Below are 26,228 nucleotides of genomic sequence, written 5' to 3'. Positions count from 1 at the left end.
GGGGTGGGGGCTTAGGTCCCTGAAAGGGGCCACACACTGGTCAAGTTTCACAGGATTCTGCTGAAATCCAACCAGTGTATGGCCAGGTTTAGAGCTAATTATATAGATCCTAATGTATTTTATTAGTGCAAATTGTATCCTAAAATCCCAATTTGAAACGTTCTATCATCAGGAGAGATCAAGAAACAAAGAAAAAGGAGATGGAAACTATTTTGCAGAGGCTTGAGCAATCAGAAGAGATGAACCGCCAATTAAGGGAGCGTACAGGGGACATACGACGTAGTTTACGTGACCTGGAACTGACGCAGGAAATGTACGACGACCTAAAAGCTCTACCAGAGGAACAGTTATCTATTCCTGAATATGTATCTGTGAGTGTTTATGTCAAGCATGTGTCTAAATTCTTAATTAATCTGGATATTATTTCTTTAAAGTACACAGTTTGTTTTATAGTAGACATTATGCTGCTAAGGAATTGCATTAAGAAAAGTGGGTACTGTGCTTGATTCTCATTGACAAGCATTGCTGTCTCTTCGAATGCAAAGTTTAGAGGAATTTCCACTTTTCACAAGCAAATGAAAACTTTAGTTCATGGTACCAAGTCTGACTAGGTTGGTTTCTTGACCTGAATCTTCCATCAGTCAGCCCCAGGCACCCACTCAAATGGATGGTTTCCCCATAATGCAGCTTGTGCTTGGACACCAGTGAGGAAAATTGGTTTCCTGAATTGCAAAGTCTTGCTTTGAAAGAAGTCAACAGCTTCATTAGCAAACTAAAGTCGGCTTTCCTCTTTTTTTCTTCAGTAGATTGGCAAAACCTAAGACCTTCCCTTGTCCGCACCCATTATTAGGGATATACTGATACTAGTATCGGTATTGGTGCCGATACCGAGTACTTGTGCCCAAATGCTTCGATACCTTTTCCGATACTAGAACTTCCAGTGAGAGGGAGATTTCCTCTGACCGGCAGTGCCGCGAGGTAAGATAGAGCCGGGAAGCTGGCTCCATCCTGTTTGGCCGGCTCGATGCTGATTGGCCGGGAAGCCGGCTTCCCAGCCAATCAGTGTCCAGCCGGCCAAACAAATCTGATACTGTAGCGAAACGACCCCAAACCCTGCTTAGATCCTAAGCATTCTTTAACGTACCAGTCCCTCGGCCAGATCTGCCATCTCCTGTGTGCACACTGCACAGCGCTCACGTAATCGGCGCTCAGCCTGCTACTGCGCATGCACAGGATTTCTGAGTGAGAGCGCTGGGCAGTCTGCGCAGTAGCAGGCTGAGGGCCGATCACGTGGGCGCTGTACACAGGAGACGTGGGGAGATCTTGGAGTGTGGTGTCTGCCCACTTGGAGAGCGCTGGCCGTGGGACTGGTACCTTAATGAATGTGGCTAAGGATCCATGTAAGGGGAATTAGGTGATCAGTCGTGTCACCATATTGTCAGATCTGTTTGGCCGGCCTCGATGCCGATTGGCTGGGAGGCCGGCTTCCCGTCCAATCAGCATCCAGCCGGCGAAACAGAATGGAGTCGGCTTTCCGGCCAATCAAGAAGCCTTCCTGGCTTCCTGATTGGCTAGGAAGCCGGCTCTGAAGTACCGGTATCGGTACTCGGTATCGATGAGTACCGAAATATAAGTATCGGTATCCGTGCACGATACCGAAAAACCGGTATCGGTGCATCCCTAATTATTATCATTATTAAGACTGCAACCTTTCTACGGTTTTCCCCATTTGCCTACAGAACTGCTTTAAATATCAAAGCAAACTGTGGCAGTAATCCTCATCCTATAGTTATATAAAATTCATGCTTACATAAAAATAAGTGTTGATGAATTTACTTATATAATCTAGCACAGTATGACTTTTTAACCTCTTGTAAAATGGCCTGGATGGGAAGGGGGTTTAACACCGCGGATGTCAACTGGTTAAAGTCCTGCTAGTATATAGTGAACTGCAAAATAGTTACAAAGCAGGTGAACCACTGAGCTAATTACTCCAATAAATGACCACGAGGGGGAGCTCACACTCCACTGATTTTACTGATACTGATGGTGGGAAGCTCGCGTGTTGTTATGCAGGTATAAGATGATCTAATATCTTGTGTAAAAACAAAATCACCACTTGTGAACCAGCCTGAAAACATCCATATTCAAAGAGTATGCATGCTTTTTTTTTTTTTTTTAAATTTATAATGAACTGTATAGTTAGGCACCTTTTGAAAACAGCACCTCTAATTTAGTAATAGATCTAATACTTAAAGTAAGATACTTTGGGAAATATGCACTATACTAGTTTCTCTGATAATGAAAGTTTGTTTAAAAAGGTTCCGTTTTTACCTTTTATAGCCTGGTAACATTGCATAGCACATAAGTCAGCGGAGAATCGAATGTAACTGATTCACATTCAGAATATCAGAACACACAACGGCAAACCCTTTAGTCATCTTGCATTCTTCCCAAAACAATCCATGTATCTTGAAGGGAACTTTACAAAGTAATTTGTGTTGGTCTAAAAAGCAGATAAACTGGTTGTAAGAATGACAACTGAAATGTCTGATGCAAGTGTACAATAGGGTATCGGTGAATACTTATTTCATTTTAAAAAGTAATAATAACCTGTATTTGTTTGTGGCGATAAGCGACCGATTAAAGGACAGTTTTTTGTTTTTTAAATAATTTTTTAACAATCTACTGCCCAAGCTTTGAAATATGTAACCCTTTATTAAAGGAGACTTATGAGGCGAGTGATTTTCACTCAGCCTCATAATCTGAGCTGACCTGTGACAATGAAACTGTCACAGGTCGGCTCAGTAGATCAGGAAGTGAGAAAGCATATACCGTCGCTTGCTCACTTCTCGATCTATCCTTGCAGAGAGCCGTGACTGTCACTCACGGCTCCCTGCAGGGATTCCCCCCCCCTCTCCTGTCCGATCCTCCAGCGCTGACTGGCGAAACGGACGGGGGAGGGGGCGGGCACAGCTGGCTCTGCCTCTGGATAGGCAGAGCCAGCTGTCAATCCCGCAGCTGGGTGGATCCAGACAGTATTGTCGGGATCCGTCCCGGCTGCGGCGTCTCAGTATACATCTCGCCGTATAGTGAGCTTTGGGTCACAGGAGAACGCTAGTTTGTGTTCTCCCGTGACCCTTAGGAGAACTATGGGGAAAAGCCCTGACCCCATAGTTCTCCTTTAAGGCAGACCTGTCATCACATTTAGTTTACGACTGATAATGGAGATCTGCCAGCACAGGAGGGACAGGGTTAATTATGGCAAACTCACCCCCCCCCTCCTTAACATTACATTAAAGGGGAATGCTTCCATTTTAAATATAAAGTAGGTATTATCACACCTGGGATGCAAAAGTAGAAATATACTTTAAGTACAAAGCCTTGGAATACATTCCATTGTTGGGCATAAAAAAGATAAGAGGGTCTATTGGGAAGATCTAGTAAGTTGATTGCAAATTCTGAACTCCACCCCATTTGTAAGTGCAGCTGAGCCTCATGGTGGGAGATAAACTATAGGATGCATACTTTATCCTCAGAAAGAAAATGATCAGGTGATAGTTTTCTACATCAGTGTTTTCTTCTTCAGTTCTTATAAGGATAAGTGTACTTAACGCACATGTGGGTTGCCTTTTAAACCTTATAGAAGAACTCTGGGTATATGAAATCTTAACCCTTGCAGTAGGGCTACCCCCGCACTGCAAGGTTAGGTGCTCATTTTGTCTAGAGAACTAAAATAACAAAGATATACTCACCCAAATCTCAGACCCAGCTGGTTGCTAGACTGGTCCCTGTAGCCTCTTCTCCCCCTTCTGCTCCGGTGGTTTAAGGTCCCGTGAAGTCATCACATCCAGTATAGTGTATTGGATGTGAGGACACCAAGGGGAATTTCAACTCTGGAGTTGAGGGGGAGCAAGGCTGCGGAGAATGGTCTAGCAACCAGCCTGGAGCAGACATTTGAGTGAGTATATCTTTGTTTTTTTAGAACCTAGACAAAAACGAGCACTTAACCCTTGCAGTGCACGGGTTGCCCCAAGGCACGAGTTAAGTTGTCATATGCCCGGAGTTCATCTTTAATTTACAAGCTGGTATTCCCCACTGCCTGGCTAAGGCATAGTTTTTATAGCTCCTCGGTCTTGCTGAATAGCACCTGGCAGAGTCTCTTTGAACAAACAGGGGGACCTGCCTTGTGCTGGCTCATAGAGAATTATAAGATCGACAGCCCTCTTGCCTGCAGCATGAATACTCAGCCCATCACTTTTTATAGACACAGCAGGACAGTAGTGCAGTGCAACAGGGGCATTTTGGTAGGTGCTAGGTGGTAATATTAATGCTTGAGAGGCAGCCCATGTTGACCTCGGGTATAGGTTTTCTTTTGTAACAAGCAAACCATGATGGTACATGAGATACTGAAGCTTGGTAAATCTAAGGTTAATTGAATGTACAGATTGTAACTTATGTGGACAGCTCTATAGTACTTAATGTCTAAACAAAATGTTTCTCTTTACAAATGAGGTCTGATCCATGATTTCCATGCATGTGAATTAGTACAGTGCACTATAAACTAGGGATGCACTGAAATTTCAAACACCGAAACATATTGGCCCAAAAGGGCACTTTTGGCAGAATGCCAAAAGTGCCCTCTTTCGGCCGAAATAGCAGTGCATCTGTTCTTTCTCTCCTCCCCACTGGGTGCTGCTCTGTGTCCCCATTGCAGACAGCTGTCACAGGAGGTCGGCGGTGTGGGGGAGGAGTCAGCTGTCAGAGGAGATTGAGCTCTCCTCCCTGCACTGCTCGCTCAGCCTCCTGTGACAGTGAGTCAGGATGGAGAGTGGGTACACGCACTCAGTGATCGCTGAGTGTTTGTAAATTATTGAGGACAGAGTATGTTTACTATATCCTCAATTATGTATGAATAGGAAGTTCTCTGCATCACTTCCTGTTCATTCATGATTGTGGATATAGTAAAGATACTATCTCCACATGTTATAAGTGAACAGAACACTCAGTATAGAGGATTCCTATTCATTTATAACAGGGGAGCAGAAAAAGAGATTGAGGACTCTGTGTCCTCAATCTCTTTTTCTATTATAAAAGGCAAATATCAGAGGTCTGTTTAGACCCCTAATATTTTGTTAAAGCCCCCAACAGTAGAGTAAAACAAAAATACTAATATTTAATAAAAATGAATAAATGAAAATATATTTAGAAAAATATGATAAAGGTTAGAGAAAATTTTTTTTTGGGGTTCAGCCTTTCGGTTTCGTTTCGGTGCACCTCTACTATAAACAGTTATAATCCATGCAATTAGCAGCACATATAAGAGGCAAATGTGCATTGATTTGCCTGGTTTGTAATACATAAACTCCAATGGAACTATAATAATGTGTACAGTATATACAGTACATGTTTTTTTCTGCATGACCTGAAATAACTCGGGGACATGTGCGAGTGCCACTTCATGCCTATAGTAACACCCTCCGCTTGTCCCTGAACAATGTAGTGCATATTGGGTGTGTGAATTCAGCCTCCTGGTCAGTAGGTGATAGGGCAGTTGCCATCTCCACATTCCTACAATGCTCATTAATTGTAGCGTTTACACAAAGGTATCATTAACTCCAACTTGTAACAATTCAAAACAGGTATTTAAAATAGTTTTATGTTTTTGGCAACATTATTAGGAAGTGGAATTATATCGTGCATGACATTTAAAAAAACACTTCCATGTATTCAGTTATCTCAAAATGTCTGTAGCCCTTCTACCACAAATCTTCAGCACCACAATATATAACATCTCACTTTACAGAGGACCGCTCCTCTCCAGATTGTATGAATGTGAGCACTGGAAGTAGATGTCCAGCTCCAGACACTCATACCTCAGGCCAACATGATGGTTCAGAGAAAGCAGATACAAATATTATCATGTTTTATCTTTGTTACCAAAAGCAGGTATAATATTGTTATTCCGTTTAGTAGTAATATTATCTTTGTTTCTGAAAGCAGCCTCATTACTGAATTACTCCTACAACATATATCATTTACATAAACTTGTATGTGATAGCAAGTTTGGCTTTTATTTATGTATATTTTTGAAGCAAAACTGAGCCGCCTGTATCCGCCGGGGAACTTGCCATAATGTACATGTTGCGCATTATGTCAACTTACCTATTAGTTTGCCCCCCTCTGGCTATGAAAGGTCTGTGGCAGTGTTCCATTGCTGCTGCCATGTTTTCTGCCATTTTTACGGAGCAGAGTTTTCTTTCTTCTGTCATTGAGTGGTCACCGATGTAACTCCTTGCATGCCTTCTGGATTTACATTGTCCTGATGTGGATTGTTGGTGTGAATCCACCCTTAATAGATAGATAGTTTTATTTATTTGTCACATACATAATCGTACAAGTATGATATGCAGTGAAATGCTTACACGACTGCAATCAGGAGAGGGAGAAGTACAAGTAGAGAGAAGAATCAATAATAATATAAAACTTTTACATCACAAAATAAAATATAAATGTTCAAATTTAAATATTAAAAATGAAATTAGACTAAAAATGCAAATACAGTATGAAGTGTAAAGTGTGCGAGTGCTAACAGCAGCAATATGGAGTGAATGAATTAAGGTGATGACCAGCAGTGTATTGACCTTTCTTTGACCATTCTTTTTAAAGTGCAGATGTGCAGTAAATGTGAGTGTAAGAACATTTACCTAATCAGGCAGTAGAATGTATGTCTATATAGAGATCTGATTGAGAGACCGTATAGCCTGAGGGAAGAAGCTTCTCCTCAGTCTCCCTGCGTTGGCCTTCAGGGAGCGAAAACGCTTCCCAGACCTCAACAAAGAGAGAAGTCCATTATTGGGATGGCTGGGGTCCCTCACGATCTTCCTGGCCTTGGTCCAGCACCGCTTGCTGTAGATCGAATTCAGGTCAGGGAGTTTAGTTCGGATGATTCTCTCAGCTGATCGCACCACCCTCTGAAGAGCTCGTCTGTCCTGCACGCTGCTGTTCCCAACAGCAGCGTGTTCTTTTTAACGCTGCTGTTCCCAACAGCAGCGTGTCCTTCTTAAAAGGTGCCATGAGTGAAAGAAGATTGAGAAACATTATGTGTCTGTATGTTAACCAGGGAATAAGTAAGGGACCATTCACCATGTTATTGAAAACATGTATATAAAAACACGCGTATCTTTACGCTTTGAAAATGGAAATAAAATGCATTTATTTTTACATGCAGTATTGTTATCAGGCCTTTATTCTAAACTGTTTTTTGCACTTGCCTTATCAGTCAGGTTTATCTATGGGAAATGCAGTATATTAGATTCATATTTATATCCTCACTACATAATGAAATCTTTTCTTCCTTTCTTTTCATTTTTCACAGATTCGCTTCTATGAAGTGGTCCAACCATTGAAGAATAAAGTAAATGACCTTCATGTAAGGAAAGAAAAACAGTCTGAAGAACTAAATGGCTATAAAGAGCAGCTCAAGAATGCAATGCAGGTGTGTTCTATAAAACCGGTTGGTGTAATACATTTACTTTGCATTACTGAAATCAATTTTATAGGGATGCAGTAGTATGCTAGCTTACTGTAAAACACTTTTATGGTTTTCATACTATACACAATGGGGGATTAATCAAAACCGGAGCAGACAGAATCTGGAGCAGTTGCCCGTAGTAACCAATCGGCTTCTCTCTTCAGTTTGTTCAGTTAAGCTTTGAAAATGAAAAAGAGAAGTTGTTTGGATGCCATGGACAACTGCTCCAGATTCTGCCTGCTCGAGTTTTGATAAATTCCCCTCAATGAGTCTCATTTCTAGTTGCTCTCTGTATGCCAGACAGTGCAAGAGACATCCCCGATAAATCATTGCTGAAATAAAATCAATTGCAGGAGTCTTAATTCAATCAGAGCAAACCATAGAAACCACTGAACCAAGACGAGCAATAAGGCCCACTCACTTTATTATGCTACTCAACAGGAATCACAGTATGCAAGAATTAAGCTTAGCCCTACGCCTTATACATATATAACTGCAGCTTTTACAGATAAACAATATTGGCAATGCAGATTAATGTTCATTATTTAGATTAACTTTCACATATACTTGTAAATTTGGGATTTAGAAGATTGATATAGCTTCTATAATTCTATCTTCTTTTTGAAATTTAGGAAAATGGTGATATTTCTGTATATGAGAGAGGGGAGCTGTGATTAGGAGCAAAGCTGCCCCCACAATCGTATATCAGTATTGGAATATATTTTAAGACGCCTCTGCAGTATTGGTATCTGTAATATTGTAACAGGCATGGTGTAGTTTAGGTTTATTGGTCCTTTAAGGTGATAAAACAAGTTGAAATATCTTTCTTCTTAAAGCATTGGCACATTGGCTCGTTGTCAAGGCTGAACTGTTTTGTTACTTTGATCTTGCTCTTTTTTTTGTGACAAAATGTTCTGTTTAAGTCTTGCTTTGTAGTGTTTAGCATTGCTAAGTAGTTCCTCTAGGTGTTGTTAGTCTGCTTCTGTTTTAGTAAACGTTCCGATTTATTTCTTTTGGTGGGTAATATTGACCTTTGACTTTGTCAATATTTTCCTTATGAACATGCAAACCATAACTCTAGCAGAGCATGTTTTTCAACTCTTGCAGATGTTTTGCAGAATGTGGGTGTCTTTTGTTATTAGTTAATATATTTAGCTTTTTTTATCCAAAGGTCTCATGTGACAGGTATTTAGGGTGTAATATTTTGTACGTGAGTCTTATGTGGTGACAGCTGCAAATCGCTAACATGCAAGGTGACTTTTCTATTCTTCATTTGTTTTATACTGAAACAGAAGAGGTCTTATTCATAAATAAATAATGATCATAAATACATACAAAATCGTGTAATCTAAAGCAAACCTGTGGTGCAAATATTTAAAGCCTCACAACTAGGGATACACAGATACCAAGTACTGTACTTAGTACAAGTACAGATATTTTTCCAGCTACTCGACTAGAGAAAAACTCAAAAGTTAGGAGGCAGCTGTAATTTTTAAGTAGCATTGGCTGTGGGGCTCCTGGGATTTGTGAATGAGATCCTAATAGGTTGGACTTGATGGACTAATGTCTTTATTCAACCTCAAATACTATGTAACTATGTAACTTTTAGCAGTATTATAACAAAGTGGAAGCAACTGGGAACAACAGTAACTCAGCCACGAAAAATCACAGAGCGGAGTCTGCGCATGCTGAAGTGCGCAGAAGTCGCCAACGGTCTGCAGAGTCAATATCTACAGACCTCCAAACTTTGTGTGGCCTTCAGATTGGCACAACAACAGTGCGTAGATGGCTTCATGGAATGGGTTTCCATGGCCGAGCAGCTGCATCCAAGTCTTATATCACCAAGTGCAATGCAAAGCGTCGAATGCAGTGATGTAAAGCACGCCGCCACTGGACTCTAGATAAGTGGAGACATGTTCTCTGGAGTGATGAATCGCGCTTCTCTGTCTGGCAATCCGATGGATGTGTCTGGGTTTGGCAGTTGCCAGGAGAACGGTACTTACGTGACTGCATTGTGCCAAGTGTAAAGTTTGGTGGAGGGGGGATTATGGTGTGGGGTTGTTTTTCAGGGGTTGGGCTTGGCCCTTTAGTTCCTGTGAAGAGAACTCTTAAGGCATCAGCATAGCAAGACATTTTGGACAATTTCATGCTCCCAACTTTGTGGGTACAGTTTGGGGATGGCGCCTTCCTGTTCCAACATGACTGTGCACCAGTGCACAAAGCAAGTTCCATAAAGACATGGGTGAGCGAGTTTGGGGTGGAGGAACTTGACTGGCCTGCACAAAGTCCTGACCTCAACCCGATAGAACACCTTTGGGATGAATTAGAGTGGAGACTGTGAGCCAGGGTTTCTCGTCCAACATCAGTACCTGACCTCACAAATGCGCTTCTGGAAGAATGGTCAAACATTCCCATAGATACACTCCTACACCTTGTGGACGCCTTCCCAGAAGAGTTGAAGCTGTTATAGCTGCACAGGGTGGGCCAACTCAATATTGAACCCTACGGACTAAGACTGGGATGCCATTAAAGTTCATGTGCGTGTAAAGGCAGGAGTCCCAATACCAGAACTTCCGGTCAGGGGGAGATTGCCTCTGACCAGCAAGCTGGGTGCCGGGTAATGACTCGCCACCCAGCTTCCTGATTGACCGGGAAGCCGGCTCCATGCAGATTGGCTGGTAAAGTCGGCTTCCCAGTTAATCAGCATGGAGCCGGCCAATTAGGAAGCCGGGTGGCAAGTAATTACCTTGCCGGCTCCATGCAGATTGGCTGGTAAAGTCGGCTTCCCAGTTAATCAGCATGGAGCCGGCCAATTAGGAAGCCGGGTGGCAAGTCATTACCCGCCACTCAGCTTTCTGATTGGCCGGCTTCCCGGTTAATCAGCATCGAGGCGGCCACAGAGCTTGGAGCCGGCTTCCCGGCCAATGACCCGCCTCCCAGCTTCCTGATTGACCGAGAATCCGTCTCTATGCTGATTGGCCGGGAGGAAGTTTTGGCACTGGTATCTGAACTGGTATTTGTGCATCCCTACTTACTACAAATGCCAGGTGCATCGAGTTTCCTGCTTGTAACAATTGGTTCTCTACACAGATCCCTTGCACCTCTGAAACCTGCCGTGAAGTACCAATCGGCTTCCTGGTGCTTCATTGTTGCCCCACCATCTCCTGCCTCATGCATCCTACTGCTGGCCTATCACTGTGGTTGTGACCGCCACCAACCAGTAGTGAGGTATTAGGTGTAGGGCCAGTGCCAGCATCCAGGAAGTTTGTGGGTACTTGCTTCACAATATTCAGGGATGTAGGAACCAAATGCTTGCTTATTATAGTTGATAAGACTTTAAAAAAATATTTTGACCACAAATTTATTTTAAACTTCTAACCTATAAGTAGATTTCTTTAAAAAGAAAAAAAAAACTAAACCTATGCAGTAAGATAATAGGGATGCTACCTCCTTTGGCTTGTTTTAAAGTGTAGATTAAGTGAAAATTGCATGGCACTAAAAATATACAGTACATAACATATACCAATATAACAAAATATATAACAGATTAACGTATACCAATCCTCAGTGATTTACCCAAACAGTTCTATACATTTTAACATAAAAATGTATATTCCTAATATAAATATTTTAATAATCACTAGTGACAAAATTAGTCAACAGTGAAGAAAACTTCTACTCCCAATCTTATCCAAAAATGTTCAAACATATTAAGCTCATAAATTCTTCACAAATGCTTCAAATTCAGTGCTCTATCATTGTGTTCACCCAATGAGTACTCTTTCCAAATTAGGTAAACTCGCCTAATATGGTGGACCATAGATTTAAATGGTCACATTTTAAAGTGGTACTAAAGTCTGGACATTTGTTTTACCTTAATGCATTCTCTGCATTAAGGTAATAAAACGCCCAACACCTTTCCAAGTTGCCCTGTTCTCCTCACACCTCCATTCGCTTGTCACCTCCTGCTGTCAGCCAATCTGTTGGGAGGAGATGAGGGGGTGGCTTGCCACACGCTGTGTCGGTCTATGGACACACACAGCTAGGTGGGGGCACAGCTGGCAGTGAGCACGCACTGGTGTCTCCTCAGCAGCCATCTAGCTGAAGGACACGCCTGCAAAGGGGGTAGAAAGAGAGAGCAGTTTGGGGAGGGACAAGCTGGAGCACAAGGAATAAAAGTTTAAAGTAGAAGAACACCAGACTCAGGTAAGTGTAGTCCTCCATGTTATATAACGAAAAAAAACTATGAAGGCGTAATATTACTTGTATGCGTGTGTATGTCAGGCAAAACAAAGAAAAAACACATATCTCTGAAATACATGCACATTTCCCCATGTGTTAACCCTTTGAAGACCCTGTATGTACAGGAAAACATTTGTTGATCTGCCAGAAATACACTCAACTCCTAAGTAGGGGCGGACGGGCAAGATTATGGGGCTCCCTTGTGCCCCTCCCATATTGTGACCGCACTATAAGAGGTGCCTTGGCGCGGCTGTGCGGCTTTCACATTTTCTGCAGAAGACGTGTATCCAAACCTCTGTTATTAACCTTAGTGGTGAGACAAGTTGTTTTACATGCTGACTTGTAAGTGTGCCATGATACCTTTCTACTGTTTCACTGTTCAAAGCCCATTTCGTGTGCACCTTACTGTATAGCTGGTGACAAATTGTTGAGTGCGTTTGTCATTTGTTTTGCTCCTCCCATATACAAGCCCCACCCCCAAGCCCCGCCTGCATACACGAGCAGTGGCCATATCGGCCGCCAGCATGTTCTGCGCATGCGCACCTCCATTTAGGAGTAGATCTTGGTATACACCAAGATGGCAGCGCCCACTTGTTCAGGTTCCGCCATCTTGGTGCAAATGCATTATACTATAATGTATTATTGCTGGGATTTGTTGTATTCCTCTATACCTGGTGGTATTCTGTGTCCATTGCGCTGCTGTATAAAGTATGTGCTGGGATTTGTTGGATTCCTCTATCGCTGGTGGTATTCTGCGTGCATTGCGCTGCTGGATAATGTATGTGCTGGGATTTGTTGTATTCCTCTATAGCTGGTGGTATTCTGCGTGCATTGCGCTGCTGGATAATGTATGTGCTGGGATTTGTTGTATTCCTCTATAGCTGGTGGTAAATAATTGCGCTGTGTAATGAATATGTATTGAATATACAGCGCAATGCAGACAATAACACCAGCTATAGAGGAATACAACACATCCTTGCAATACATTATACATACAGTGTATAATGTATTATTGCTGGGATTTGTAGTTCTTTATAGCTGATTGTAAACATACAGCACAATGAACCATCAGCTATAGAGGAATACAACCAATAACTATCCCAGCAATGCTACTCGCGGCGGCCATCTTTAAAACTTTAATGTGAAGTGGAGACCCCCTGTGGACACCAGAGGCCCACACGGAGCACCCCAGGGGAGAATCTGGAGTGTGCGGGCCTCGGGAACTGGCACACAGGCTCCCCATCACTGGACTAAGAGATGCATCTGTGTTAAAGCGGTGACGCCGTCGCCGCTTTAACACAGCCGTGTCTCCTCAATGTGGGCTGGAAAGGGCACTTGGGGGGGGTCGGTGGCAGGCCCCCTTACTGGCTACGGGCCCCTGTATGGTCAGTCCACCCTGCTCCTAAGTCATGTTGGTTGACAACAGTGTTTGACTGTGTAGTATCAGCCATAATCAGTTGTCTTTTGCTAAACTACCCAAACCTTCCTGCTCTTCTCACTCCTACAACATAGACACTAATTATTCTGTAGTCCAAGAAAAGAAATAGGGCTTCCTGCTTGAGAAAGCACTAGAAGTATGCACAACCATACAACAGGACCGCTCTGAATTTCTGACATGATAAACAGGTAATTCTTTGCACTTATTGAGCTAATATTTAACAAACCACAAGGTGTCAAATAGGAAAAGTTCATTGTTTTGGGTTTACATATAAGTAAACCCTTTTTAAACATCGGTGCAACCCTTTTTCATGTGTTGTTGATCTATTTGATGTCTTTCTTGTCTCATGTTAAATACTGTATCTCTCCAAGGTTCTTCATGTGAGTTGTTGTTCATTGTGTTCTCCTGTAAATATAATAAAGAAGACCTCTATTATCAGTAAAAGAGGGTCAGGGAAAATTTGGTTTTGTAAACGCTGCTCAACTGCATGTTACTGATCTGCTGGCTTAATAGTCTAATGTAATCTACATCCGGTACCTACAGCATCTCTCCTTCTTCGGGCAGGATTTGCCAACAAATACTAAAGGAGAAGCACAGAAGCTGACTGTAAGCCTTGATAGTGTGGATTACACTGGGACTGGGACTTTCAGCCAGATCATGATGTAGTTATTTAGTATTTTTAACACCTGCTTTACCTTCCACTAATCCTCCGTTGTTTTCTGAATTGGACATCTTCTTCAGAGGGCAAAAGACAGTCACTAAATACAACATAGAATTCTTGTTTCCAATCTTTGGAATGTTTAATGAGCAGTGGTTACTTTCACACAGAACTATGAAGAGGAGAGGAGAAGCCGTTCAGATCTGGATACGAGATGTCAGCGGCTGACATTGCAGCTTGCTGACACTAAACAGCTGATTCACCAGGGGGACTACAAGATAGAAAACTATGACGAAGTGAAAAGGTAACAATCATTGGTTTCATTAATGTTGCATATAAATGACTCTAATTTCTTACCTGGCTAATCACTCATTTTTTTTTCTTTTGTCTTTATATGTTGTATACTTATCCCTACAGGGGGAGGCAGATCACCAGGGGGGTTGTTTGCTTGAGAGTTACTATTAACTCTCAAGCAACCAGAAACTACAATTATCCAGCACCCTCTGATCGCTGTGGGTGTTGGATAACTAGGAGTTTACTGTAGTAAGGATATCGTTGTCTTAAAGCTCTTACAGGTCTGTTACTCAGGAGAGTTCAGGTCATTTCCTTAGCCTTTTTTGTGTCACTGTTAAAGCCAAAGCTTTTTTTATTTATTTTTTGTTTTGGATAGAGTAGAGAAGGGTTAAAACCCTTGTCAGTGTATTTTTCGGTGACCATGTCCCAGTGACAACTGTAAAATTTTGGATTTCCCTTCAGTTTTTGCATTGGTGACAATGGTCACCAATGCAAATAGAGAGGGTCAATTTCCCTAGCTAAAACACAGACATTAAAAACTAACAGAGGTTTTACCCCGCACCACTCTCTCCAACCCCCAAAAATGTTTTGCCTTTAGATGCACTAAAAAGTCCTAAAACACAATGATGTATGTGCAAAAAATAAAATGTACACTGTAAATGTCAATTAATGTTTGTTTTAAGAGTTATTTATATGTGGATATTCTTTTATTTACATTTTATCTACTTTTTTCACTTTTTAAAAGTGAGAGAGATGCTCTTGAACGTGAACTCTTGGAGCTCAGGAGAAAATATGAATTGTTAGATGCGTCACATAAAAGCCAGTCAAAGGAGAGAAATGACTTGTCTCAGGAGGTAAGTTACAAGGATAGACTCAGAATTACTGTATAGCACATGCCAGCCATATTAGGAAAATGACCTGTGTTCTGTTTCAAATAACGATGAATGCAATGAAATACCCCCTCAGACCCAGTCTGAGCAGACAGTATTGCTACTTGCTGTTTTGGGAGAATACATTGGCTATTAAAACTAAAATAAATACGTATTTCTTGATTTGAAGTTCTATGAGTTCTATCCCACTCCTAAGAACCATATTAATCTAGAAGTTTGTAAACTTACTTATTGAAGTTGCCCATAGGATGTACAGTAGTTCCTCAATGCCCTGACACAATTTCACTCAGCCCTGTAAATATGCACTTCTTTGTGTCAAAGCTCTCAAAGAACAGTGTCCATATGTCTTGCAGCACTCCTTACCGAGTATCTCAAAGTTGACGGGTCTCTTAATAACTGCGGATGTCAAATAGTAGAACTTGAATCAAGATGTCACCAGCACGAGAATCCCAGATTAGTGCAAATCCATTTATTGAGCTCTCTGAGCCTGATGAAGGGGACCCTGCGTGGCCCAGAAAGCGCTTATCATTTGAGTGACACTTATCAATAAATGGATTTGCTAATCTGGAATTCTCGTGCTGGTGACATCTTGATTAAAGCTCTCAAAGAGCCTGCCTTCTGAACTACAACTCAGAATCTGAACAATGCAACATTATCACTGCTTGCTGGAATCAATGCATTGTGGGATGTGTAGTCTTGAAAGATTGAGATTGCATAACATCAAAATCCAGGGGAAAAAATGTAATGGGCGGACAGAAGGCGGCACTTACTACATAAAAGGGATTTTTTTCAAGTAAGCTTTGATTGCATTATCAAAAAACAACTCTAGTATGCATTCCTATTACAATGCTAATGTTATAACAAGAGAGTATATGCTGTGACTTTAGAACTCCTTTAACACTTCATAAGACACAGAAGTTGAATCCACTTACTTCATATATTCATATACAGAGGATATTTTTTCAGTCTTTTAAAGTGTAAGGAAACAATGACTTTCCTAAGCCCTTTCTCTTGTTGGAAAATGAAACTGAACAGCAGAGTAAGAGGTAGGGGGTGTCTGGCTAGGGATTGTACTAACTAGAGACAAAACAGGAGGGGGGGGGACAAAGGAACGTACCAAAGGCATAATAACAACAGCAATAGACAGGCTACTGTGCAAGCACCACTTGCATTGCAGCTATCTTTGTCATATATTTGTAGGTTTTATTTTTTTCAGGCTACTGTGTAACATTGGTATTTGAGACTGCAACAGGGACAGGAATCACAATCTTAATGCTTACAGAGCACTTTTACTCAGCTTTAAAATAGGAACTGTCCTGTAGCTACTGAATTGGTGGTCAAGGTTGGTTTTGTTGGGACCAAGAGCAGCAATTTTTGGGGGAACCCTGTTCATTATTACACAGGGGGTTAGAGGTCAATGGAGTACAAGAACAGTTTGACATTTGTTTAAATTATGCAAACAATATATGTAAAATGTTAATATGATTTAAAGGAAGTATGCTCAAGACCTCTATTGGAGGTCACCACATAATTATACCAACAACCGTAAAAATGATATCAGTATACCTTTCATGCTGGGTGTATAGAATACCTCATGTATAAATAGTAACATATAAACAATAATAAATGCCCTTTAGTATGCTGTATGGATGAAAATGTATTTCGGACTAGGCATCAAACATCTAAAAACCATGTCCCAAAAATGTATTTTTTACCCCAAGGGGTCTATTTTGATAATTCCGGGGTAAATGCAAGCTGATATTTTTGATTAGTAATTGAATTACATCAATGTGTGGTATTTAAAGAAGAACTTCAGGACACATTTTTTTATTAACCCTTGCAGTGGGCTACCCCTACACTGCAAGGGTTAACTGCTTGTTTTTGTCTAGGTTTAAAAAAAAAAAAAGTTATACTCACCTGAACCGTGGATCAAGTTCTATAACCACAACATTCCAGTGTGGCAACGTAGGAGAGATGCTGTAGTTAGTGCTGTGACAGCTTGCCGGCTCGGAGCTTCGGCTGACTATAAATGTGTTATTTTTGAACCTAGAGAAAAACAAGCACTCAACCCTTGCAGTGTGTGGGTAGCTCACTGCAAGGGGCAATAGAAAGTCTCCCTGGAGTTTGTTTTTAAAGGGAATATATAGGGGTTGATTTATAAAACTTTTGTCCAGCCATGCACTGGGCGAATGTCCAGCGATACACGGCATTCCTGCCGCTAGATTGAGCCGAGGAACAGCGTATGGCTAGGCGTCATTTAAGTAAATGTGAAATATTTTATGTAGCTATTTTATTCTTTATTATTTTTACAGTTGGTAGCTGCAATTCTAGGCCTTATTTTTTTCATGTTTACAGGTCTAATCCTAATTGCGTGACTGAATAAAAGCTATCCATGTACAGATTTCAATTGCTCGAGGTTCAGTTACACATATAGTTAAATCAGTCAGAGAAGTGATCCCTCTGCCTTTAAGTTCCACTTTCTTCCAGCTCTGTGCATCTTCATATGGGTTTTCCATTATAGAGAGTCTGCACTGTGCTATCTCTGTAGAAAAAAAGCATGAATTTAAATAAAGTTGACAAAAAGTATAAAATATTATACTTTTAATGGCCGGTCTGTACAGATCCGTGCTGCGTGCACGGCCGTATCGGGCCGCTCCCAGGAAGGACAGATGCTGCGTGTGATTTGTACGCAGCAGCCTGTCCTTCTCTATGGGAGTACGCAGCCTTATGCCACCCTACGCACACCAGGCCTGCACGTCCGTGCGGGTGTCTGTACTCGTACGCTGACAGGATGGATCATGTCTGCGTTCGAGCAGGGATGCTCGCACCTGTACGGACGTGCAGGTCGGGTGTGCGTAGGGCGTCGTACGGCCGCATACTCCCATAGAGAAGTACAGGCTGCTGCGTGTAATCACACGCAGCACCTGTCCTTCCCGGTAGCTGCCCGATACGGCCGTGCACGCAGCACGGATCTGTACAGGCCGGCCGTTACCCGTGTGAATGAGGGCTAAAAAAGAAGTAATGAGTAAATGATTGCCCAGTTCATGTATTAGATGCTGCTTGTTCCTGATTGGAGGTAGAAAACAACCAGAGTGCAGTTTTTGGTTTAAAGAAGTAAACGCATAACTGTTTTATCAATATTAATAAGAGGATCTCTAGTTCTGTCCCAGCGCTCACTGTAACGTGCTTGGCTATATTCTGTGCACCTCTGCATTTGTTAGGAAACCATACTATTTGATTCCAGGACACAGTCATTGTCTTACCACAGGGAATGCTTTGGTTGAGAAAATATTTGGGAAATAAATGAGATGCCAACAATAAGAAATACTTCCTTGTGTGGTTAGTGCTGCTTTAAACGCAGGCCACACTCCCAGATAAACTGAACGCTATGTGACTAATAACAACCTATGTTTAAAGTCTTAAGGAATATCAATCAAATCAATCTAGCAGTGTAGCGAAGCCTGTTTTTTGTGCCTTGTGCCACCACACTTTAGCAAAGCTTTACTTTCAGTATATTGGTCCTGTCATGTCATTCCTCACTGCTTATGATGACTCACTTTTAAAACTGTTGCCCTTAGTGTTCTTTTTCCAAAAATAGTTACATTTGTCATCATGTACTTTACAGCATCCATCACTTGGTACGGTACAGTAGCATCTAACAAGCTATTTGTTTCTTTGACATTTATGCATTTATATGCCTGTTATAAAGTTTCAGTCAAAGGGTTAAATATACATGAACAGCAACGTCCGTAATAAAAAAAAAAAAGTTCATCTGTCTTCATAAAGTGTCAGGGAATTATTTACAAGCCAAGTGACTTTGCTGTTTTCCCAACAAATGAATAAGTTCTAGCCCCATAGAAAATGCTCATATGCTTTGAGAGCATGGCTAATGTGTAAGATTTGCAGTCATTTTATTTTCTGTAAACCCTGAAAGGGTCAGTCCACCCAAAACTGATATTTTAGTTCTGAATGGGTAGATGTTAGTTAGATTTTTGTACTGCTTGTGGCTGCAAGATCTCTTCTCCGGGCCGAAGAAAACGTAACCCTTGCAGTGGGACTACCACCGCACTGCAAGGGTTAAGTGCTTGTTTTCGTCTGGGGTGTAAAATAAAATAACGAAGATGTACTCATCCTGTCTGGCTGCTAGACCGTTCCCTGCAGCCTTGCTCCCCCTCCACTCTGGTGTTATAAGAACCCATGAGTCATCATGTGCAATACAATGTATTGGACTTGAGGACACCAAGGGACATTCTACCGCTAGAATGAAGGGGCAGATCTAGCAGCTAGGCAGGACCGAGTTTCGGGTGAGTATATCTTTGTTATTCTACACCCTATGAAAACGAGCATTTAACCCTTGCAGTGCATGGGGTAGCCCCTTAGGTTTTCTTCTGACTGAAGTTCCTCTTTAAAGTTCTTAGAACTCCTACCTGGTATGACTTTTGCAAAGGCCTGTTATATTTAAAGGTGACCCCCCCCTACTATTTTAAACTGCCACTATTACCGTAAAAACATGCAAAATAAACCCATGTAATGATCTTCTTTACTTCCCACCTTTCTCTATATGTAACCACATCCTAGTGAGTCTCTTCTCCTCTAGACAAGGCCACCATCCTGACTCGAAGAAGTCATTGGTGGCCATGTTCTTCTCTGTTTTCCTTGCCCGCCCACTGATGACATAAGTGCAAGATCTGTATCCTAACTATTAATAAAATGTATCTTATTTGTGGCTCATCAAATCATCTCTGAATTGGTGCTCCCTCTGTCCTTCCTTCTGGAGGGTGGCTACTTTTTTTCCCCATGGTCCCTGTGTGTGTTGTTAAGTAGCCATCGCTCCAACCTCACTCCCATGATAGATTACAATCTTGTGTTTAGTTTACTAATTTGTAGTGGGATTGTAGTCCATCACAGGAGTGAGCTTGGAGCGGTGACCACTTTCCAACACACCCAGGGACCATGGGGAAGAAAAGTATCCACCCTCCAGAAGGAAGGACAGTGTCAGCACCAAATCAGAGATAATTTGGGGATCTACAGCTGAGTGATGCACAAATCAGATACATTTTTTGAATAGTTAGGATACTTTAATGTATTTTTAGGATTTAATTACTGGGTTTAGTGTCACTTTAAAATACCTGTTTAGTCAAAATTTACAATACTGTGATCCTAAATGTGGATCATGAAAATATTTCTTGTAAGAATATTTAAATAAAAGGGTTCATTGAATTTCGGAAACATTTAGTTTTGTGCTGCCAACAAAAGTACTTGAGTTGATCCTCTGTTGAATGCTGCAGATTGTATTTTCTTTATCAGATGGGTTCTATTCCCTTGTATCTAAAGCCTTCACCTATGAAAATAAAGTGGCTAGTTCTGTGCGCTACTATTTGTAAAGGCACATTGTGTGTATTTTGAAATCGCTGCCCCATTTTCCTCAGAATGTACATATTTTTACTATCCGAAAGTAAATATTTTTGTGTAACAAGAAATAATATAAAACCTTTTCAATGAGTTATTTTTGTATTATTGTATCAGTGTTTGTGATATTTTTTACAGCTGTGATCACATGACAGATTTCTATGAACATAAGGACCTACCTATATGTAAAGGTTTAAAATCAAAATTATTATTTCATTCCTTTATTTCCCTAATATTTCACTGCTTGTTATTGTATTATCTTTACTGAAGTCCATTTGTAGAAGTAGAACTTCAAGGTGGTGTCATTGTTTTTTTAGGTTTGCTAGTTTCTGAACACTTTTAGGCCGAGTGTATATGGGCATTTGTGTTTTGCATCTGAAATGCATTTGTAAAGCATTTTTGAAGGGTGTGAAATGTAGTTTGAATTTAATTGGGCTGTGTGGAACAGTATTGACTTGTGTTTTTGCAGTGCGTAGGATTGCTTTGCCATTATTTGTCTATAGAAGTCAATAGAAATTCATCTAAAAGACATGCCACACTGATCTCAGGCTGGTCATAAGTACAAGGCATTTTCCATGGGAACACCTGAAATCATGCAGTGTCTGCCTTGGAGTTGGGTCTGTAGGCTGGGTGCTGTGTAGCCTATATTTAGTTACAACATTTTCCCAGTTTACCACTTTAATTAATCAGTAACAATACAACTGTCTTTAATCATAAACTATGACAGATTTTTACCAATTGCTCTAATGTATGTGAAGGTTCTCATTCATCCAGGCCATGGTATATCTGTAAAAAATAAGTCAAGGCAACTGGACTTGCTTTATTTTTTTTGAAGACGTTTCACTGGTCATCCAACCAGCTTTCTCAATTCAGAATGACTTGTACAAAAATTATCTGGGAATAAATATGGTGAATGTTGCTCCAATCCACATAATATGTTAGTCACAACCAGATGTTGATTGCTTTTGCATAGTTGGGGTCTAGGAGGTGTTATTAACCTGCCCAGAGAGAGGTGTTAAAACAGCTTTTTTACATAAATAGGTAGGTATATTGCTGAATCCTGACCAGAGGGTTTGGCTCTTCTATGCTCTGCCATACGCTGGTGTAGCTGCTGTTTTCTTTCACTGACATACAATTCTGAGCACTCCTCACTGCACTGAACTGCATACACAATGTTGTTCATCTTGTGTTTTGGCGTTGGGTCTTTTGGGTGAACCAGTTGTTGCCTCCTTGCATTGCTGGGTTTAAAGCAGACAGGAATGTGATGTTTTTTTAAAACCCTTCTTAGTTTCTCAGACACCCCAGCTACATATGGGATGACCAAATTCACAACAGTCTCGTACCATCTGTAGGGATGTTGATCTGCTGAGTTAAGAAAATCAATGGTCAATTTTAGTAATTCTCTGGTGATCAGCATAGACAAGACTACATAAGAAACACAGAGTGGGGAATTTAACAAAACAGGAGCAGACAAAATCTGGAGCAGCTGTGCATGGTAACCAATCAGCTTCTCTCTTCCGTTTGTTCAGTTAAGATTTGAAAATGAGAGAGAGAAGCTGATTGGTTGCCATGCACAGCTGCTCCAGATTTTGTCTGCTCCAGTTTTGATAAATTCCCTTCAGAGGGTTTGTGACTATACCACATCAGGCCAGCATCAACAGGCAAAATGGTTCTTACAAGAATTACCTGTAGTATGCCAAGGTTTTTTTCGTGAGAGTGTATTATATATATGCTGTATGTCTTTGGAGAATGCAGCAGCAAGAGTATTGAAGCTTGTCCTGCTGCTGGAAAAACAAAGGCCAGCAGTCCATTGTGACGATTAGGCTCTGTAGGGCTTCCTTTGACTGTTGACAAGTATTTTAGATATTCGTAAGTGGTCTTTATTACACTCTGAGATTTTCAAACTTGGGCTACATTCACACTATGCGTGAATGTGCGATTTGGGATTCCTGCGGCAGAAATCCCAAATGTCAAGTTTAGATGCGGCCACTGTCACCCATTCAAGTTAATGACCAACCACTCCTTCCAACCTTTCCTGTTTATAAATATGAACATATAGACAAGTCAAGAGTTCATGTTCAAACTGGTCAAAAGATGTGTCTATGGCCAACCTAACTATTGAGGATGTTGTGTTGCCTGAAAGCCTAAAAAAAAGGACAGCCAGCAATGTGCAGTAACATTCAAGTTAGCCTTAGGTCTCGCAGTCACTAGATGTATTACCGCAGCAAAATAACTGAGATGACATTTTGTTTAAAGCCATGCACCTATGTGTATTGGAAATAGATGATCTGCAAAAATCAGTGAATATTACACCGTCTTGTGGTTGGTGATCATTATCAGAAATCATAGCTGTGTCTTTGTGGCTCAATTGGTTTAAAGTTTTCCCAATCTTGTTGAGACACTATTGACTTCGGAATGTAAATACACAAGTGATAACTGACTAACTCCATTTGAGTAATTGTTGAAGCACTGTATATACGTAATATAATACTTGCTGTTACGTTGCTACTTATGTTGTTGCTTGACGTTTGTATCTAGGCTCTGCGTTAATGGCATTGATGACAGCAATGCATGTTTAACTGCTGGTGTAATAATGTACGTTGTTTAAACAGTTGTAAATTCTGTCTGGAAAGCTGATGCATAAACGTATTTTATCTTTCACCTTTTCCCAGGCTTTCAACCTTATTTATAGTCCATTTTGAAGGACACTCTTATGTATAAGGTTTTAAAAAAAATTACAGCTTAAACAGGTTGTACAATCTTTTCAGTGTTTTGTTGAGGGAAACATATGAAAGAGAACAACATTATGTAAATCATCTGATCAATAAGCTTATTATTTAAAAAAAAGACATTGTTAATGTAAAATTTGTGATTGTTTATCTAAATGAAGCAGTGTGATTTGTTTATTACACATACGGGCTCTTCTTGTGTTTGCTATGGTAAATAATGATTGTGCTTTACTGCTCCTTCTCACAGTGCACGTTTGTGGGTCTGCAAACCCACTGAAATCGGTGCACTGCACATCTTGCTCCCTTATCTCCTCCCATGCTCGCCTCCAGGACTTCACTAGAGTCTCCCCCATTCTGTGGATTCTTTACCCCAACCTGTCCGCCTATCTCCTACTCTGACTACCTTTAGGCGTTCCCTTAAGACTCATCTCTTCAGGGAAGCTTATCCGACCTCAACCTAACCACTGAAATATCAATTTCTCCAACAATTCATCCCCACGCAGCTCCCTCCTCATGTATCACTTCCCCCTCCCTTTTAGATTGTAAGCCCTCAGGGGCAGGGCCCTCCTTACCATCTTGTCTTGAATTGTATTGTGATTGTAATGTCTTCCTTATATTGTAAAGCGCTGAGCAAACTGTTGGCGCTATATAAATCCTGTATAATAATAATAATCTCAACAGTTGTTTAAAGAGAGACAAATCAATTGCATGGAGCATCTGAGTGCCCCCTCTTATGGGTAATAAACAAAGCTCTATAATAATGCAATACCAAAAATATGAAATGCAAGCTTGTAAAAATGTGCAAATTTTAATAATGTCTTACTGAAAATGTACTTCACTTAAAAATGGATAGTGCATATATGTGGTCCAGGCTTTTTTTTAAACTGACCATGCCTAATATCAACCCTCTTAAAGAGTTTTTTTTTTAAGAGTTTGCTTAGGATCACTTACCTTGAAAGCACATCCCATACTTTTGTTTGTAGTGGTTGGTGGGGTGAAGTCCAGCCCTGAAAATACTTTGGTTAATGAATTATTGCATGTTGTGGTTACTCCACATATTTCACCAGAAGCTCAATGTAAAAGACACAGCTGAGTTCAAAACCAGGCCTTTTTTAATAAGGTTTTTAATGAAAAATTCTTTAAATGAAACATGCACAATAAGTAATATGAAAACTGCTATTTATAACCTCTTTCTCAAAATGCTAGTTGCCTGGCTTCCTCTAGCTTCAGTGCTTAAAGTCCAACTCTAGCAAAAACGTTTGTTTTTCTGTTTTGGAAAGAGCAGTCTTTGTTAACCTATTTATCCTAGAGGAATCCTTAAAAAAAGCTTGAGATCTTGAGGATCCCCTGAAATTATTTTTCAATCTAAAGCTCACGGAACACTAGTGTGTGACCATTTAGTTGTAGATAAAACAAATAAGTGTCACTATAAGAAAAATGAAAGGATAAATTCCCGGTTCACAGTGCAAAATCAACTTCACATTGGTGCACAGGGTAAACCCCACTCCACATTGGTACACAGTGTATACCCCTACTCCACATTGGTGCACAATGTAAACCCCACTCTGCATTGACGCTCCATGTAAACCCCATTCTGCATTGATGCACAGTTTAAACCCTACTCCACACTGGTGCACAGGGTACACCCCACTCCACATTGGTGCACAAGGAAAACCCCACTCTGCATTGGTGCTCCATGGAAACCCCACTCCACATTAGTGTTCAGTGCAAAATCCACTCCACATTAGAGCACAGTGCAAATGACGTAATGATCTTACACTGAAAATGTGCAGTAGACTACAGCTATTATCGGGGCTGGGGGGGGGGGGGGGTTATTTTTTACTATATAATGAAAAAAGTACTGTAAATTTCGGGGGAAAAAAACAGTTTTCCCTACAGTATGTTAAAAAAACATTCATTCTTACCCATATTTTTTGTAAAATATAAAAGACGGGGTCACATCAAGTAAATAGACACCAAACATGTCAAGCCTTAAAATTGTGTGCCCCTGCAAAACCGCAAAAACAGCCCACACCGAAAATTGGCCATAGGCGACGCTTTAAACGCTTTTACCACTCATCAGTTTAGTGTGATCAGTGATTAATGGCCCTAAAATTATTGCTCACAGCGGATCTCGGGAACAGCAGTGACAGCTGCTGCTAATACAAGCAATCAGGCACCCGATCGATTGAATGTAAAGGTCCCGGCCGGCCGTTTAATTACAACGGCCGGACGGGAAGCTATTTGTCAGGCTCCGCCGTCCTCTCGTCACAGATGAGAGGATGTGTGGATTTTTCAAGCCCTGGTAATTATACATTAATATTTATACATAGAGTTCATCTTTAAAGAAATGACAGGTATATTTTAAAGTCAAAAGCCCCCTCCCCCTCCCCCCCCCCCAATGCTAATGTAAGGACTTACCTTAAATGATTTCTCTTAATCCGATCATCTTCTTCTTTACTGTCCTTTTTATCTGTGCCTCCAGCGCAGGGTGCGGGTCTCCGATCCAGCGCTGACTCCTCTGTCCTCTTCTTTCATGTCTCACGGAGTCTGTGCGGGTGCACGCTGTTCCATATACTTACCTTGTGTGTCTCCTGGCCGAACATCTGAACTGCGCATGCGCCCGCCCGAGAAATTTTCAGATGTTCGGACGGGAGCTCGCGGCAGAGATACAGGTAAGTATTAACTCTTTTAATTTTTTTTTTTTATCGTTTTGCATATATCTACTGCTTGCTAGCAATAGATATATGCAAAAACATACAAGGGTTTAATAACCCTTTAAGTACATCCAAACATCATGCATGGGAGCTAAAAGGCTATATCTATGGAAAAGCAGGCTTTTAACCATAGGATAGGACTTAGAAAAAAAAAAAAACCTCCCCTTTTCCATAACATAGAGTGGAGGGATTCTGTAGTCCTCAGAGATAACTGAGCACAATTTGCCTGATAAGAGTTCAGCACAGGCAGAATGCACAGGATGTTACCAGCTGACAAGTTTACTAGCAGGATCAAAGGATATTATTTGCACTTATCA

At 41.0% G+C, this 26,228-nt stretch overlaps 1 protein-coding gene across 1 annotated transcript in view; it reads left to right on the top strand.

The window, feature by feature from the left end:
• The window catches only part of PIBF1 (progesterone immunomodulatory binding factor 1), a 134,115-nt gene that overhangs the window by 13,417 nt on the left and 94,470 nt on the right, over positions 1–26,228 (top strand). The window contains exons 4-7 of the mRNA XM_018568431.1: positions 173–371; positions 7,379–7,498; positions 14,043–14,176; positions 14,912–15,020. Of these exons, the coding sequence (XP_018423933.1) occupies positions 173–371; positions 7,379–7,498; positions 14,043–14,176; positions 14,912–15,020 (562 nt within the window). The remainder of the gene's footprint in view (positions 1–172; positions 372–7,378; positions 7,499–14,042; positions 14,177–14,911; positions 15,021–26,228) is intronic.

This window comes from Nanorana parkeri, unplaced genomic scaffold (assembly GCF_000935625.1).
Source record: "Nanorana parkeri isolate BGI_ZX_2015 unplaced genomic scaffold, ASM93562v1 scaffold1186, whole genome shotgun sequence".
Classification (NCBI taxonomy): domain Eukaryota; kingdom Metazoa; phylum Chordata; class Amphibia; order Anura; family Dicroglossidae; genus Nanorana; species Nanorana parkeri.
This window is presented reverse-complemented; position numbering and strand designations above follow the sequence as displayed.